Source organism: Hippopotamus amphibius, chromosome 8 (assembly GCF_030028045.1).
Source record: "Hippopotamus amphibius kiboko isolate mHipAmp2 chromosome 8, mHipAmp2.hap2, whole genome shotgun sequence".
Classification (NCBI taxonomy): Eukaryota; Metazoa; Chordata; class Mammalia; order Artiodactyla; family Hippopotamidae; genus Hippopotamus; species Hippopotamus amphibius.
Genome location: NC_080193.1, coordinates 73,208,101 through 73,223,727, shown reverse-complemented (window position 1 = coordinate 73,223,727; position 15,627 = coordinate 73,208,101). Strand labels below are relative to the sequence as shown.

The 15,627-nt window shown below is 44.1% G+C and overlaps 1 protein-coding gene and 1 long non-coding RNA gene across 4 annotated transcripts in view; one reads left to right on the top strand and one right to left on the bottom strand.

Annotated features, from left to right (window-relative positions):
* Positions 1-6,186, bottom strand: part of ASB18 (ankyrin repeat and SOCS box containing 18) — a 59,713-nt gene extending 53,527 nt beyond the window's left edge. Inside the window, exon 1 of the mRNA XM_057746732.1 lies at positions 5,919-6,186. Coding sequence (XP_057602715.1) covers positions 5,919-6,123 — 205 coding nt within the window. The 5' untranslated portion in view covers positions 6,124-6,186. The remainder of the gene's footprint in view (positions 1-5,918) is intronic.
* A 92-nt stretch (positions 6,187-6,278) lies between these two features.
* LOC130858969 (uncharacterized) lies at positions 6,279-14,827 on the top strand. 3 transcript variants are annotated; one of them, XR_009055147.1, is made up of 4 exons: positions 6,279-6,407; positions 6,507-6,644; positions 10,203-10,351; positions 14,024-14,827. It is a non-coding gene; the product is annotated as an uncharacterized LOC130858969 (long non-coding RNA). The 3 variants fall into 3 exon arrangements; XR_009055146.1 differs by lacking the exon at positions 14,024-14,827 and adding an exon at positions 11,558-11,672; XR_009055148.1 differs by lacking the exon at positions 14,024-14,827 and adding an exon at positions 10,597-11,545.
* Positions 14,828-15,627: the final 800 nt, after the last annotated feature.

The window sequence follows — 15,627 nt, the reverse complement described above, 5'->3', positions numbered from 1 at the left end:
ACCCCATGTTCATCCACGCTCGTTGCTTATCTATACGTGCTGCGGGGTGAGATCTCTTAATAAAAACCCAATTAGTATTTCTTTAACTTGCCTCCAGATGCTTAAATACCATTACCCCAAACACAACATAATGCCTCTAGTTTTCTATTTCAATCAAGAATTCAAGTAGCATCTTGACTTGTATATAATATATCAGCAGCAAAATCATGGAATGCTGACATCCTTAATAATAGCAATTAGTAATCAGTTGTTTCTTAAGTAGTTTGATTACACCAGTTACCAAATTGTACAGTTGATGCATTTGGGGGGCAAGCGGGGTCTCGCCACCCCTCCCCCGCTGTCCTTTCCTCCTCCCTGTGTGCTCGCTGGTTAGTGAGCTGATAGGCATTGCAAAGAGGCGAGGACGAATAATGCCGTTGTTGCTAATATTCAACAGCAGAGACTTGCCTTTAGCAGAAAGCAGAATCAAATATTTCTTTGCAGAAAGACTCATTCCAATCATGTCTGTGGAAACGCAGCCTGTGTCCAGGTGAATGTTAGCAAAGGAGCTTGGCCCACCCCTGTAGGCAGGGCACCCGGAGTTTGAGCCCTTCTCAGGGCTAGGACCCTGTGCCAGGTTCTGGATACCAGGCAAGGGTCTTGACCTCAAGGAGGTCATATTTAAGAAAGAAATATTCAGTGGGTATAAAAATAAGCCCAGCGAGTCTGTGTGTTTCAGAAACTGATGAAGACTGAGTGCTTTGTGCTCTTGTGGAGGAAGGAGGTGGGTCTGTGGGTCAGGTGGGCTGGGGCAGGCTTCCAGAAGAAATGACCCTCTGTGCAGGAAGGAAGGCATGGCCTAGGGGAGCCGAGGAGGCGGGGAGGTCCTCGCAAGCCCTGGGATTTGGGTGTCGTTCTGGTGGGGAGGGTCTTGTTGGGATGAGGTAGGTGGTAAAGATGGGGGGGCAGAATCTGGACGAGCTGGGGGCTCATCACACACACACACGTTCCCCTCATCTCTCTCTCTCTCTCTCACACACACACACACACACACACACACACACACACACACAGAGGGGGAGAGAGAGAGAGACAGACAGACAGACAGACTGCTGTGCCCAGCCCCAGGACACATTCCCTGGTTCTTCACAGAGGGCCAGTCTTAGTCTGACTGGTGTCGGGGTGGGTACTGAGTGCCCCTTAGAGACCTCCATGCCCTTCCCGGCATCCCATGGGGCATCCCAAGTATATCTTTGTAGGAGAGCAGGTGGCTTCACAAGGGCACAGGGGAGTTGCATCTTTAGGGGGATCCTGATTGAGGACCACTCTTCTGGCTCATGGCCAGGCAGGGAGGGTACATTCTGTACTGTGCTCCTTTATCTGCTGGGGCTGAATTTTTTTAAGTTTCTTTGCCCTCCGCCCTCCTTAAGGGGACCCATGCACACCTGAGGGGTTCTCCAGAACAAGTCATTCCTGCCATTTCCTCTGCTGGTACCACTTTTCCCTATGCTTTCATTGTGATGCTGACATGCATGCATAGAAATAAATAATAATATTTTTTTCTCTTCTATTTGGTGGGAGTAACAAGCTCACAGACGAGCGTGGGGCACTGAGAGAAGCAAGGTCCTTGGATGTTCATGTTGACAAGCAGAAAGAATTGTTACTTTTTCTTATTTTTGTAAATTGTCATCTTGTGAACAATACTCAGAGTTCTTTCAACCAGGGTTGTCCTTGGGATGGACAACTTTTCCTCCCCTTTCCCCAAAATGCCTTTTCAGCCTGACCTTCAGCACTGTGTCTCCTGGCCCTGGGTGGGGGGGTGCCATCCCCAGCCCTGGCCCCTCGCCGGCCCTGCCCCTCTTCTTGCTCCTTCTCCTCATCATTCTGTCTTCACCTTCCTCCTCAGGAGGATTGAAATTCTTTCCTGTATCCATTCCTAATACGGGCTGCATTTCAAGGTGTTGCCACAAGTTCTGACCACTCCTTACATGGGCTAAAGACTCCATGTGTACATCTGAATGCAAATGGCTCTTGTTTCTCTTAGGGATGGTCCCCCAGGGCTCACGGTCACCCACGAGAAAGAGCCCATTTATCCCACACTCAGGAAAAAGGAAGCCTTGCTCCATTTTAGGCTGAGACAGTGAGACTCTGGGATCATGGCCTCAGAGGAGCCTGGAGATGGAAGGGCCTTCAACAGTGAGCCTAGCCAGCGCTGCCCAAACAGCATCTGCAAACCACCATTCCCCCTGGTGGTGAAGCCACAGAGACCATTAACCTGCCCTGGTGTATTCTCTGAGAGTATGGTTCTCCAGGGATCATTTCCCAAGTGCACTCCATCATGGAGCTTTGCTCAGGGCCCTCTGCTTGGGAAGCACTAATCAAGTCTCATGCACTAGTTAATAAGTAAAGGCACTGGCTCAGAGAGGGAAAGTGACTTCCCTGAGGTCACACAGCTCGTTGGTGGCAGAGCCCAAGCTTCCCTCTGGAAAGTCTCACTCCAAGGCTTCTTGAGGCGCCTGATAGCCCACTTGTGATGACACGGGCTGGGCTCTGAACTCCTGGGAGGCAGTCCTGTGTGTTATTCCTGTTTCTATTCTCCCCTTGTTACTCCCAGGCTCACAGTGAAGGCTCAAACATTGTCACAATGACAGATCCCTCTGATTTCTGCGTAGACTGGTGGCACTGCCCTCTACTCACCCCTACGCCCTCCCCAGCATTTCTCAGCTTTGTCACTTATCTCTGTGTCTACCCCACTCTCTCGGCTTAGACCCTGTCATCTCTCACCTGGGCGACTGCCTTCAATCCCCTCCTAACTAGATCCTGTTTCCTAGCCTTTCTTGTTTCCTGCAAATCCTACTCTCACACGTTAGCCAGAGTGGCAGCACCCCCAGCGCAGGTGTGAGAGTGCTGCATCTCTACAACAGGGTTCAAGTCCAGCCTACTTCCCCTGCAATAAAATCACTGGTTACAGGATGTGCCCTAAGGTCACACGCTTCATCATTCAGTTACCATCACCCTGAAACGAAAACAACCTGAACAAGCCCAAGTCCTTACAATAAATATATCAGCAGAATTGACCTCTTCTTGCCTTTCCAAACTGCACCATTCGGCAGGGAGCAGTATATATGGATATGATTTAGAGCATGCACAAGGGTGAGTCAAAAATTACCTACACTGCAGTTATATTAAAATGTCTATAAATTCTACAGCCAGAGTGCGGATAATTTTTGACTCACCCTCGTAGGTTCATCATGGGAGGGAATGGGACTCTCTTAACACAAATTTCATTGGTTTCAAGTGTTTAGCAAAGTGGTGGGGACAGTAAAGATGGTGCTGGGTAATTAGTAATGTGAAAAGAAATGATATTTTATTTTAATTTTTGTTGGGAAGGCTAGACTTTTATTTTGGATTAATAAAAAAATGTTAACACTGAAAGAAACTATTATCACATCGTTAGCTTTTCACGTAGTTCATTTAAAATAGTAAGAGGTTACCTGTAGTTTACATTAATGTGTAGCACTGACGACGTGTCCTACTGTGAAAACACTTATGATATTTAATAAATGAATCTAAAGAACAGATTAGGGCTGCTGTTAAAGGACAAGAAATGATATTTTCGCTCAGGGACTCCAAACACGCAAATCCCCAACCTGCTAGAATGGGTTTGTAAAATGGGCTGTGACGAGCGGGCACTTACTCCAGTCAGAATCCCAGCAGAAAGCAGATGGCGCAACTCAAGGGCGTAGCAAAGGCGGGCAGGGCTCAGGGAAGCCAACTGGGGTCCCCAGAGCCATGGTGCTAGTCCCCCTCCCTGGGTGTGAAGGGGCAAGCTGGGAGGTCAGAGCTGCGAATCAGGAGCCGAGACTTCAGCCCAATGATGAAGTCAAACTGCAGCGGCAATCTGGCAGGGAGGGGTCCCCAGGGCGAATACCCTGCCCTCCCTGCTCCTTGCAGCACCTTGCGTTAGCTACACCCAATGGGGGTCAGAGGGCACCAGCCAGGATGATGCGGTTCATGAGGTCACCTCATGGGCGGGCACGGGGCAGGGGGCAGGGTGGGTGTGAAGGGCACATGTAAAATGCAGAGGCCAACACTCCTGGCCAAAGCTCAGGTTAGAATTTCAAAGTCCCCTCTGCACCCGCGTGCAGGCTCCTGGATTGACGTGTTTCCCACGTGCTGTCTCGGGGAGGACCCCTGCCCTTCCAGGCAGAGCTAAGGTCCAGACAGAGGCATGGTGCTCTCTGGGCTCATGGCTCCTGGGCCCTCCCCCTGGTCGGGGCCCCAAATATTAGGAAAACCAAGGAAAAGAAGAAACAGGTGCCAGTTTCTCCCTAAAGCCTTCTGCAGCTGGCTTACACCCCCAGGGAGAGGCAGCTGGGAGTGCCCACAAACCACGGGGGAGCACAGGGATGGTCGCCCCCTTGGACGTCCACGCTCTGATCTTTCCATCCATCACATTAAAGCTCCACTCGCCAGCACCAATGTCCCAGCCGCATTCCCTGTTGGTGCCCTTCCTGGATGTGTGAGCACGTATTTGTGTATATGTGTGTGTATGTGTGTGTGCAAAGGTACACGTGTGTGCACGCACACGCATATGTTGGGAAGGAGTGTGTCTACTGAGGGGAGGGGAGCCCTGAATATCCCTTAGGAGTCAAGACTAACATGGCAGAGGGCACATCTGACAAGCTAGAAAGCAGCATGACACAATGAAAAGTTTATCTCAGCTCAGAGAAAATATTTTCAGCAAATATGACAATGGGATTATAGATACATTATGTGAAGGAGACCTACAAGATGACCAAAAAGGTATAAAGAAATGAGGTATTGCCTAAGGACCTGACTATATAAGGACCCACATGTAAAAGGTCTGCAAAGAAAACTCAAATCCTACGGATGAGACTTGGTCCTGAGCAGCAAAAAAGAGGGTGGTGAGCCGCAGTGGAGAATGCCCAGGGTGCACTTACTAACTTGGAGATTTAAATATGAGTATAAATCACCCGGAACGTTCAGGGTGTGATGTGACACATACACTCACTGTCAGAAGGAATAGAAATACTTTCAGAAAACAATTTGGAAAATTTCTTTTCCTTGCCCCAATAATATTGCGCCTAAGAATTTATCCTAAGGACAGAACCTTGAATAAGACAAAAGCATATGAATGCTAATAAAGACACTAATTACAGAATTATTGATAGTAGTAAAAATGTAAACACATAGTCCCCCCTCATAGGCATTTGGTTTAAGTATTTGGTGATTACTCACCTCAATAGGTGATTGAAATTTAGAAGACATGTAGCAACATGGAAAATACTTTAGGTATATTAACTCAACGGAACAGAACAGAACACAGAATTGTATCTACCACATGGTTATAAGCAGAGGAAACGTACGCATGCAAATAGACTGGCTCGGGAGAGCAGTGGAGACATGAAAAGAGGCACTATGTTGGGATGGTGGTGGCACGGTTTAATTTTTCTCTTTTTAAATTTTTTGTATTGTGCTTTAATTGTTGCCTCTGTAACACACACATATATACTGTATGTATATATGTGTGTATGTATATACACAGTACATAGCATAGTATATATCTATATAGCATAGTATACATACATACAGTATGTATATACACACATATGTATATACACACTATATGTATGTATATGTGTATATATGCTATGTATATACATATACACTTTGTATATACATAGTAAATATATATGTATAGATATAGACTATGATATATGCTATGTATATATATACACACAGATATACTAGTACATATATATACAGTATATGCAGCACATGTGTATGTATATAAATAAGAATCATAGAGCTGGGCATGTATCATTTGCCTGTTTCAACCATTTCCCCTTCCATCCCCGAATGCCCACCCCTCACATGCGCACACGATGGGGAAGCAGCGGATTCATCGCGGTTACCTAGGAGCACCCCGGAGGGCAGCTGGGCCGAGGGGTCCTTCATCCAGTCGTCGTTGGCCAATTCTATCACAGCGTCTACGTGCCGAACTTCAGTGCAGATCAAATCCCTCACTTTCACTTCATCCCTGGCGTCCAGGGCTGCCTTTAATCTCTTTACGAAATCGGAGTTGACCGGGTAATCGGGAAGGCAAGCAGAGATGGACATTGTGATGTCGTTTGTGTGTTGACCAAACTGCTCTTCTCAACTGAGTCCAAAGTCAGCAGCTGTGTGGAGAGGGCTGTGAGTGTGTCTATAAATAGAAGAAACGTGGCTCCAGTTACAGCCCTGGGGACACCACCCGCCAGTAGTCCTCCCCACCCCCTTCCTCACAGGGAGATGGGAGTTAATCTTCCCAAGCCCTCCGTTAAGGATTATTCTAGAGACAGGGGCAGCAGACCCGTTTGTGAGTGGGAGAAGCCGAGAGGACACGTTTTAAAAAGAACGCTCTGGTAGGTACTGCTGATCAACATCTTTAAAATCCTTTTCCCGAGACTGGGCTTGCAATCTCTGTTGTGGTGAAAGCAATATTTTGTAACGTTCTACACCAGGAATTCTTCACTTCATCTGAAAGGAGAGTCTGGTTGACTATAAATAGCACATGCCTTGAAATGGAGGAGAATGCAGGGAAATCTTTGGTTTCCAAATTCAGGATGGACTGGCTGGTCTTAAGAAGACAAAAGCATCACGTAAGTGAACACAAGAAACTAACGTAAGTATTAGCGGTAGCTTCTGTACTTAAGGTTGCTGACTTTGGCTTAAAGCACCCAATTCCATGCCCCGTGGAAGTGCAATGCATTGATGTGGGTTTCTATGCATTCCTGCGAGGTAGAGGACTTTTTTTCCATAACCTCTGTCTCTAGTGGCCCCGTATCTCCCCACGTGAACCTGGGCACAAACACAGCTGCTCCAGCGGCGCCTGTATGCTGTGATGATCTGAGGGGTCTAGGCTGTGCCATTTAGCTTAAAAATTAATTTTTGGATATATTAAAATCAAAATGTATTGAACGTATAACACAGTGTAAGTTTGAGGTGCACATCACGTTGATTTGATGCATTTATGTATGGTAATATGACTGCCATTGTCGTGTTAGCTAACACCTCTATCATGTTGCAGAATTATGACTTCTTTTTTGTGGTAGGGATAATTAAGTTTTCTTAGTCTCTTAGAAAGTTTGATGTTCATAATGCATTATTGTTGTCTATAGACACTGTACTCTGTGTTAGATCTCCAGGACTTATTGCAAGTTTGGTTGCAAGTTTGTACCCTTCCACGACATCTCTTCTCTTCCTTCACATAGCTTTATTTTTTTAATATTTAAAATTAGAAAAACTAAAAAATAATTTTAAAATGGAAGTATAGTTGGTTTATAATGTTGTGTTAGATATTGGTGCACAGCAAAGTGATTCAGTTTTTTATACATACATTTATGTAGCTTTTATAGAGCCCTCTTCAGCTTGTGTCCCAATCTTGCTGCCTCTTCCCTGTCTTACTTTGTCTTGTCTCCCTGTGTGATGGTTACACTTATGTGTTAACCTGGCTGGGCCAAGCTATCCAGATACTTGGTCAAACATATTCTGGATGCTCCTGTGAAGGTTTTATTTTTTTTTGGATGAGATGATGATGTTTAAGTTGGTGGACTTCAAGTAAAGCTGATGACCCTCCATAATGTGGGTGGGCCACATCCAATCAGTTGAAGGTCTTCATAGAACAAAGTCTGATGTCCCCCAAGCAAGAAGGAGTACAGCTGGCAGACGGCCTTTGGACTAGAACTGCAATGCTTCCAGGGTCTCCAGCCTGCTGGCCTACACTGCAGGCTTGGACTTGCTGGTTGCCACAACTGTGTGAGTTGATTTCTTAAAATAAATCATATACATCTTTATTTTAACACTATATATATATGTACACACACATCCTCTTGGTTCTGCTTCTCTGGAGAACTCTGAATAATACTATCCTCTCAGCAACTCTGCATGATTTTGCAGCTTCTGTTCCATACACCGATGCTTTTCCTGACATTTCTGCATCTGTATTTGAGGAGCCAGCCCTGGAGTTACAACCCAATATCAGTTTTCCTTCTTCTTACCTAAGAGAGCCTGGGTTTTCTTTGTTGTGACAATGTGCCTGGCCCCTGTGGATGAATCATGTTGATCTACATCAGTCACTTCTGCCCTTGTCTCCTTGCTAGCTGCTCTACATCTCAGCATCCCTTGCAACCCAGTTCTGGCCAGTGAGGGCAGGCATGGTCTGCCCTGGTGCATCTGGGAAATTTTTTGCTTTCCTGATTGAAAGGGGAAGTAGCGGCTGGCACTTCCTTCCTTTCCCTTTCTTCTTTCCTTGAACGTGGACATGATGTGTGGAGCTGTGGCAGCTGTATTATAGCCATAAGGTGACAGACATGAGATGAAGGCTCAACATACTCAGGTGAGTGGAACAGAAAGAGGGGACGAGACAGATGGGTCCTTGATGACATTTCTGAACTTTTGCCCCAGCTCCAGGCTGCCAACTGCCAGAATTCTTGTCTTTATTCCTTAAGTACTCTTCATGTGTTTTCTGTGACTTGCAGCTGAAAGTATTCCTGGTTGATGTAGGTAGTGTGTCCACTCTGCCTTTAAAATCATGCACACATTCTGCTTTTGGTTTAAAGAGATGCAGCATTTCAGAAAATTTACAAACAGTAAATGCTGGAGAGGGTATGGAGAAAAGGGAATGCTCTTGCACTGTTGGTGGGAATGTAAATTGATACAGCCACTATGGAGAACAGTATGGAGGGTCCTTGAAAAACTAAAAATAGAGCTACCATATGACCCAGCAATCCCACTACTGGGCATATACCTAGAGAACACCATAATTCAAAAAGACACATGCACTCCAATGTTCATTGCAGCACTATTTACAATAGCCAGGGCATGGAAGCAACCTATATGTCCATCAACAGATGAATGGATAAAGAAGATGCAGAACATATATAGAATGGAATACTACTCAGCTGTAAAAAGGAATGAAATTGGGGCATTTGTAGAGACATGGATGGACCTAGAGACTGTCAAACAGAGTGAAGTGAGTCAGAAAGAGAAAAACAAATATCGTATATTAACACATATATGTGGACTATAGAAAAATGGTACAAATCAACTGGTTTGCAGGGCAGAAATAGAGACACAGATGTAGAGAACAAACATATGGACACCAAGTGGGGAAAGCACGGAGGGGGGGTTGGGGGGCAATGAACTGGGTGATTGGGATTGCCATATATACATTACTAATAAGAAAAAAAGCATCAAATTGTACACTTCAGATATATGCAGTTTATTGTATGTCAAATAAATAAATAAATAAATAAATAAATAAATAAATAAATAAATAAAGAGATGCAGCAGACATGACTCAGCCTGAAACAAAGAATGTGAGTCAATTCCCCAAGCCTTCTGTTCTTCGGTAATTGAACTCTTGCCTTCCATGACAAAATCTCACTGCATGTTGCAAGGACAGTAGGTGACCCCAGACTCCCTGAGTAGAGGAGCAGTGGCATCACGGGCTAGGGCCATCAGTGAGCAAGCAGCCAGGGCCACTTGAGGGGCTGCAGATGGACCCTGATGGAGCCATACTTGGAATCGCTGGCAATGGGGCTCTGCCTAGGAAGGAGGTATGAACTCTGTGGAGCTGTATTCAGATGTTTGACTAACTTGCAGACCATGTGATTGGCCTCTGCTTCTTTCTTCAGTCAAAGAATGATGGGTTTTGAAAGAGATTTTGAACCTGAATTTCCAAGCACAGATCTTTGTAGCATTAGATGCCTTGCATGTAGAAAGAAATTGGACACCAGCGCATTTGTGTGAATACAAAGAGATGCAGGGCAGTGACCACAGGAATGTGATCGGAATTTGGGTAAGGTAATTTAAAGAAATAAACTGAGAATTATTAGAGATTGCTATCAAACTTGAAATCAGAAGGGAGGTAAAGCTGAGACACTTGTTAGGCAGATAATAAGATGACAAAGCCTCAAAATATGGCACTCACTGATCTTAATTACCAAGCTATCTGCTGGGTGTTTAATCAGGAGCACATATACTATGCTAATTATTCTGGCTAATTTTGTTATAATGTAATTCTTTATCAACCCTGCTATGTATAAATTAGGAATTGAAATGTAACTAACACAAATTATATTTAAGGCAACATGAATTTCTTTATTTCGTTGTGAAACCTTGTGATCTCTATTTCTCTGTCTTTCCTTTTTGATTAGTTCATGGGACCCCCTACTGCCCACCTTGTCTCAGTCTCCCCCAAGATGAACCATCATCTGAGGAGGAAGGGACCCAGCACCAGTACGTCCCCCTCAAGTTCTTGGAAATCTTGTATTTGACTTTCTCCTGCACTGACTGTCCTTGAAAGGTACGGAATATATTTAAGCAATCAGTAGCAGAGGGATCCTGGCTTTCTCTGAATCAGATAAAGGTCGCTTCATTGTTCTTCTTGGGTGTTTAAATAATTGTCAGAGTGTACCATAACTCATGGATTTTCAGTGATACATTGTACGTGATTTACATCAAATGTTTACAAATATGTTTAGATGAGGACCAGTAACAGATTCACATAGAAAAGCATAAACATTATCTAGAATTTTTTGCATCATGCAGTTTGCCTCCGATAAGCCTGGTATAGCTGTGAAGAGCCCAGGAGCATGCCTTCAGAGACCATCAGCCTTGGAACTTTTTCTCTACCAAAACTCTTGGTTTTAAACTATTTTGCATTAAGGTAACAATGCCTGATGGATAAAAGGATGCAGTGTGGGTCTCATTTAGTCTCAGCCCCAGATTAGGATGAAAATCAGTGAGTCTGCTGCCAATGGAGGGTCATGGTCTGGGAGAAATGGTCAGTCCCAAATATGCAGGCCCCATTGTGGCCTCAGGTCAGGGACAAGCACCAGGCATATCCAGGTTTACTCCAAGTGACCATAGCATAATTCCGCTGTGAAGTGGGTCCGCTCCTGAGACTTACGGCTTCTTTGAGACTAAATGCTCCTGTTAGATCATGAGGTCCTGGAGAGCTGTTCCTTCAACACACGTTTCCCTGTAGGTCAGCGCCTGAGTGCTCTTGGCTCAAATCTCACCATCCAGTCCAGCTGTGGAACTGCCAGCTCAGGCTGACCTGGGGCCGTGGTGTTTCCACCCAGCTCTGGCCCTTCCCTCCTCTCTCCTGTTCCCGCAGCCAGGCTCTCCCACCTCCCAGCTCCAGCAACACAGATGCTTTCCTATGGGCAGAAGCTTTTCACCTGGGAAGATTTCTCTAAATCTTTTTAAGGAGTTCCTCATAACTTTTCAGGCTTGATGCTTTCAACCGAGACATTTGTGTGAATGTATTCACTGTTGTGTGGCGGGGATGGGCTTGCCCATCCACCTACCGGGCTGTGGGGAGCCGCTTTGTGAAGGGGCATTATTACGTGGTCTTTATGGGCAGCAATTCGTGCACCCAGAAAACAGGGGCCATTTTCATTTCCTTTGTGTCCTTGGAGGCTTGAAACAACGTGATGGCATGTGGGCACTAACTAGATGTGATAAAAGCCCTTTACAACTCTTGCCTTTTTTTTCTTTCTGTTAGGTGCATGATTTATGATGACACAAGGATGAAGTTATATGATGCGGACATTTGCCATTAGTATAACAATCAAAGACAAAATAACAAACAAATGAGTTTCCCTCAATAAACACTTTTTAAAGCAAAATTTAATTAAGCTAATTAATTAATATTACTTTTTTATTGAAGTATAGTTGGTTTAAAATGTTTCAGGCGTATGGCAAAGTGATTCAGTTATACATATATATATATATCTGTTTCTATCCTTTTTCAGATTCTTTTCCATAATAAGTTATTACAAGATATTGAATATAGTTCCCTATGTTATATAGTAGGTCCTTGTTGTTTATCTGTTTTATATTTAGTAGAGTGTGTCTGTTGATCCCAAATTCCTAATTTACCCCCCTCCCCCATAAACACTTTTTGAGCACTCATATATGCCAGGCACTTCTTGATGTACTGAGAATACAGTATACTATATACTGCAGTATATAGTGTATATAGTATATACCATATACTGTGTACTGATTACATAGGTCCTGTTGTACATCAGGCACTCTTCTAAAGACGTTGCCTATATAAACTTATTTCTCTCAATAATCCTGCGAGGTAGGTGCTACCATTATCATTTCTTAGCAGATGGGGAAACTGAGTAGTGAAACAATTTCCTGGTGGTCACACAGTTGCTAAGTGGCAGAGCTAAGATGCAAACGCAGGCAGTTTAACTGTGCTCTTTAGAACTGTGTGGCCATGCTTCTTGTTCAAACCCCCACTGGGCCTGAATCTTCCCTGTCTTAGTCAGTTTCTTCCTCTTCCTTCTTTTCTATTTTGCTCTTTTTTTAAGATGCAGTCTTATGAAAAAAGATGGGGAAGGCATGGGAGGGAAGAAAAGAGGTACAAGGGCTAAGGCAGGGACCAGGAATATTTGGAGGACTTTCAGAGAAAAGGCCTGGGAGCCACTGTGATGTATGTGGGAATTGGATAAAGAAAGAGAGACAACTGCTTTGAAATAATCTTGGATTGCTGGAGGTGTTCCCCTAATCAAGACACTGTGCTGAGCCCAGACCACCAGGGTTAATGGGTTTTTAAGAACAAGAGAGCTAATTACGGGGATCACGGCCATTGGCTGGAGGAGACAGGGCAGCACCCACCAGGCACGATATTTTAAGGTGGAAAGTTTGCCTTCTGAGAGTTAAAAGTTAAAGTCAACCTGATGGAGCAAAGCAGACTGTGTACCCCTTGTCTGACCTTGACTGCTTCAAGGATGAAGAAGCATAGTTTGTAATCTGCTTTCAAGTTTTAACTCCTCCCATCTTAGATAATCTTGGAAATAAAGGAAATGGAGAATAATGGAGAGGGTGTGTGTCTGGTTGAACTTAAGGGTGGAGTGCATCACCAAGACAAAAGTGTTGAGGAATTCCTGGGAGAAAAAGGGCAGGCAAGACTGGGGAAGGGCTGACCAGCTCACCGTGGGTGTGAGTAGGAGAGGCACCCTGGGGTGGGTGTGGGGTGGATCTTGCCTCTTTGGCAGGTTAGGGAAGGGCCCGAAGCCCCGCGGTACTTGTAGAACATCAGCATCTCATGTCACACCTGCTCCTGATGGCCTCCCACTTCCAGTTATTCATGTTTCAGAAAGGAGCATCACATCACCCATTCCAGAGGGTTATATATTAAACGACAAGACAAGACAAACAAAAACCTGGAAAGAAACACTCTGCTCAGTGGTAAAGCTCCTGGCTGTGTTTGTGACTAATTCTTTCCAAATCTACACAAAACCTGTTATAGAAAAGTGCCATGTCTGTAAGGTTAAACTCTGTCTCTTCTCTTAGTCTGGTTCTGAAAATGTTTAATCTTAGATACACACAGTCCATGATCTACCCAACTGTGGTGGGTGGCCTTGGTGATGGCCCTACTGACCTGCGCCTGATCTTCATGCCCTGTGTCATCCCCTCCCCTTGAGGGCGGACTTGGTGTCTTGCGTCTACTGAATATGGTACAGCAGAGGGGATGGGTTGTCACTCTGGAGATTAGGTTTAAAAAAGACTGTGGTTTCTGTTCTGGATGCTCTTTCTCTCCCTCTCAAATTGCTCATCCCGGAGCAAGCCAGCTTCCATGTGATGAGGCAGCACCGTGGGAGGGACCCAGGTGAGTGACCTTGAAAGTGGATATTCTGAGGCTGCTGACAGTCACTGAGGGGGCCCGGCAGGGGAACCGTCAGCCTAGTTGAGTCTTGACATGACTGTAACCTCATGAGAGGTTTTGAGTCTCAAGCACCCACCTGAGCCATGGTTGCATTCCTGATCCACAGAAACTGAAAAATTAAAAGTGCTTGTTGCTTTTTAGGTTAATTATGTATTATTTCATAACAAATTAGGTTTTGAGGGTAATTTGTTATGAAATAATACATAATTAATCCACCACCTGAACTACGTTTTAAGAAAGCCATGGACCTCATTCTTCCCTCTCTCCTTCTCTGCTTCCTGATTCAAGGATAAGTTCACATGAACTCTCATTCAAAACCGCAAAAGGATGGATTATTTTGAGTCATCAGAGCAAACATCTCTTTATGAAACAGAGCTGCTGCAAGAAACAGGAGAAAATTTAAGAAAACCTCTGATTCATGGCACCACTGAGAATCTAGATGAACATTATGTCCATGGAAAAGGAACGATAGCAGATCAAGGAAGATTGCTCTGAGATGAGAACCATTACTTCAAGTTTTAAAATGAAATTGACACAGTGATTGGAGATTGCAGAAAATCAAGTCAGTGATTTAAAAGACTGGACAGAGAAAATTTCTCATACTCAGAATATAAAAGGGACAGAAAGATACACATAAAGAAAAGTAACATTGAGGACAAATTCAGGAAATTTGTTATATAGGAGCAGAGAAATAGGAGCAGAGTAGAAACAGGAGCAGAGAGAATATAACATGTAAACAAGGCAATAATACAAAATAAGTTCTGCTGTGGACTGAATTATGTCTCCTATCCAATTCACATGTGGAAGCCCTAAACCCCTATGTGACTCTGGTGGAGACAGAGCCTTTAAGGAGGTGGTTTGGGTTAAATGAGGTCATAAGTGGGGAGATGGGGCTGATCTGATAAAATTGGTGTCCTTATAAAAGAGTCACTAGAGAGCCCTCTCCCCAGGCACACAGAAGGAAGGCCACGTGAGCACCAGAGAGATGGTGGCCGCCTACAAGCCAAAAGCAGAGGCCTCAGAATGAAACCTACTCTGTCAGCACCTTGATCTTGGACTTCCCAGCCTCCAGAACTGTGGGAAATAAATTTATTTTTTAAGCCACCCTGTTTATGCTGTTTTATTAGGGTAGCCTGCAACAAAATTGGGCTATGATAAGTTTCCTGAGCTGAAGAATGTCTTCTCTCCAAATTAAAACTTTTTAAGCACTTTTAAAACTTAAGAATTGTCTTTAAAGTATTCTTCAAGAGATTCTTTGAAAAATAGAAACATGCTTGTACATATTCTGATGACATTTGTTATTTCAAGGATAAAGGAACAACTCTTATAAGTTCACAGTAGAAAAGCCACATTACCTAATTGGTAGCAGTTTTCTTCATATAATAAGGTGGCATGAAGCAGCAGAATAAAGCCCACAAAGTTTTGGGGGGAAAATACTGTAACCCAAGAACTTCATTCTCAGCCAGTCGAATGTTCATGTGATTCTGGGGAATTAGAAAGAGATCTTCAGTCATGAAAGGACTTGGAAAATAGTTTGCAGACATCATCTCTTGCCAAAAAAATGGGGAAAGATATTTGCAAAATGTAAAATACACAAAGTGCTCATCTTTGGATAATGAATTCCTACAAATCAATTACAAAAAGGGAGACAACCAAGTAGAAAAATGGAGAAGAGACTTGAGTGGATACTCCACAAAACAGGATATCCAAATAACAATACATAAATGCAAGGGTCTTATTCTCATTAGTCGACCAAAAAACACAAATTAAAGCCCCTCTGAAATACTGCTACAGTGCCACCAAAATGCCTACAACTTAATTTTGATGACTTTGAGCAATGTGGATTTCCAAAACGTACTAGGGCATAAACTGGTAAAAACACTTTGGAAAAT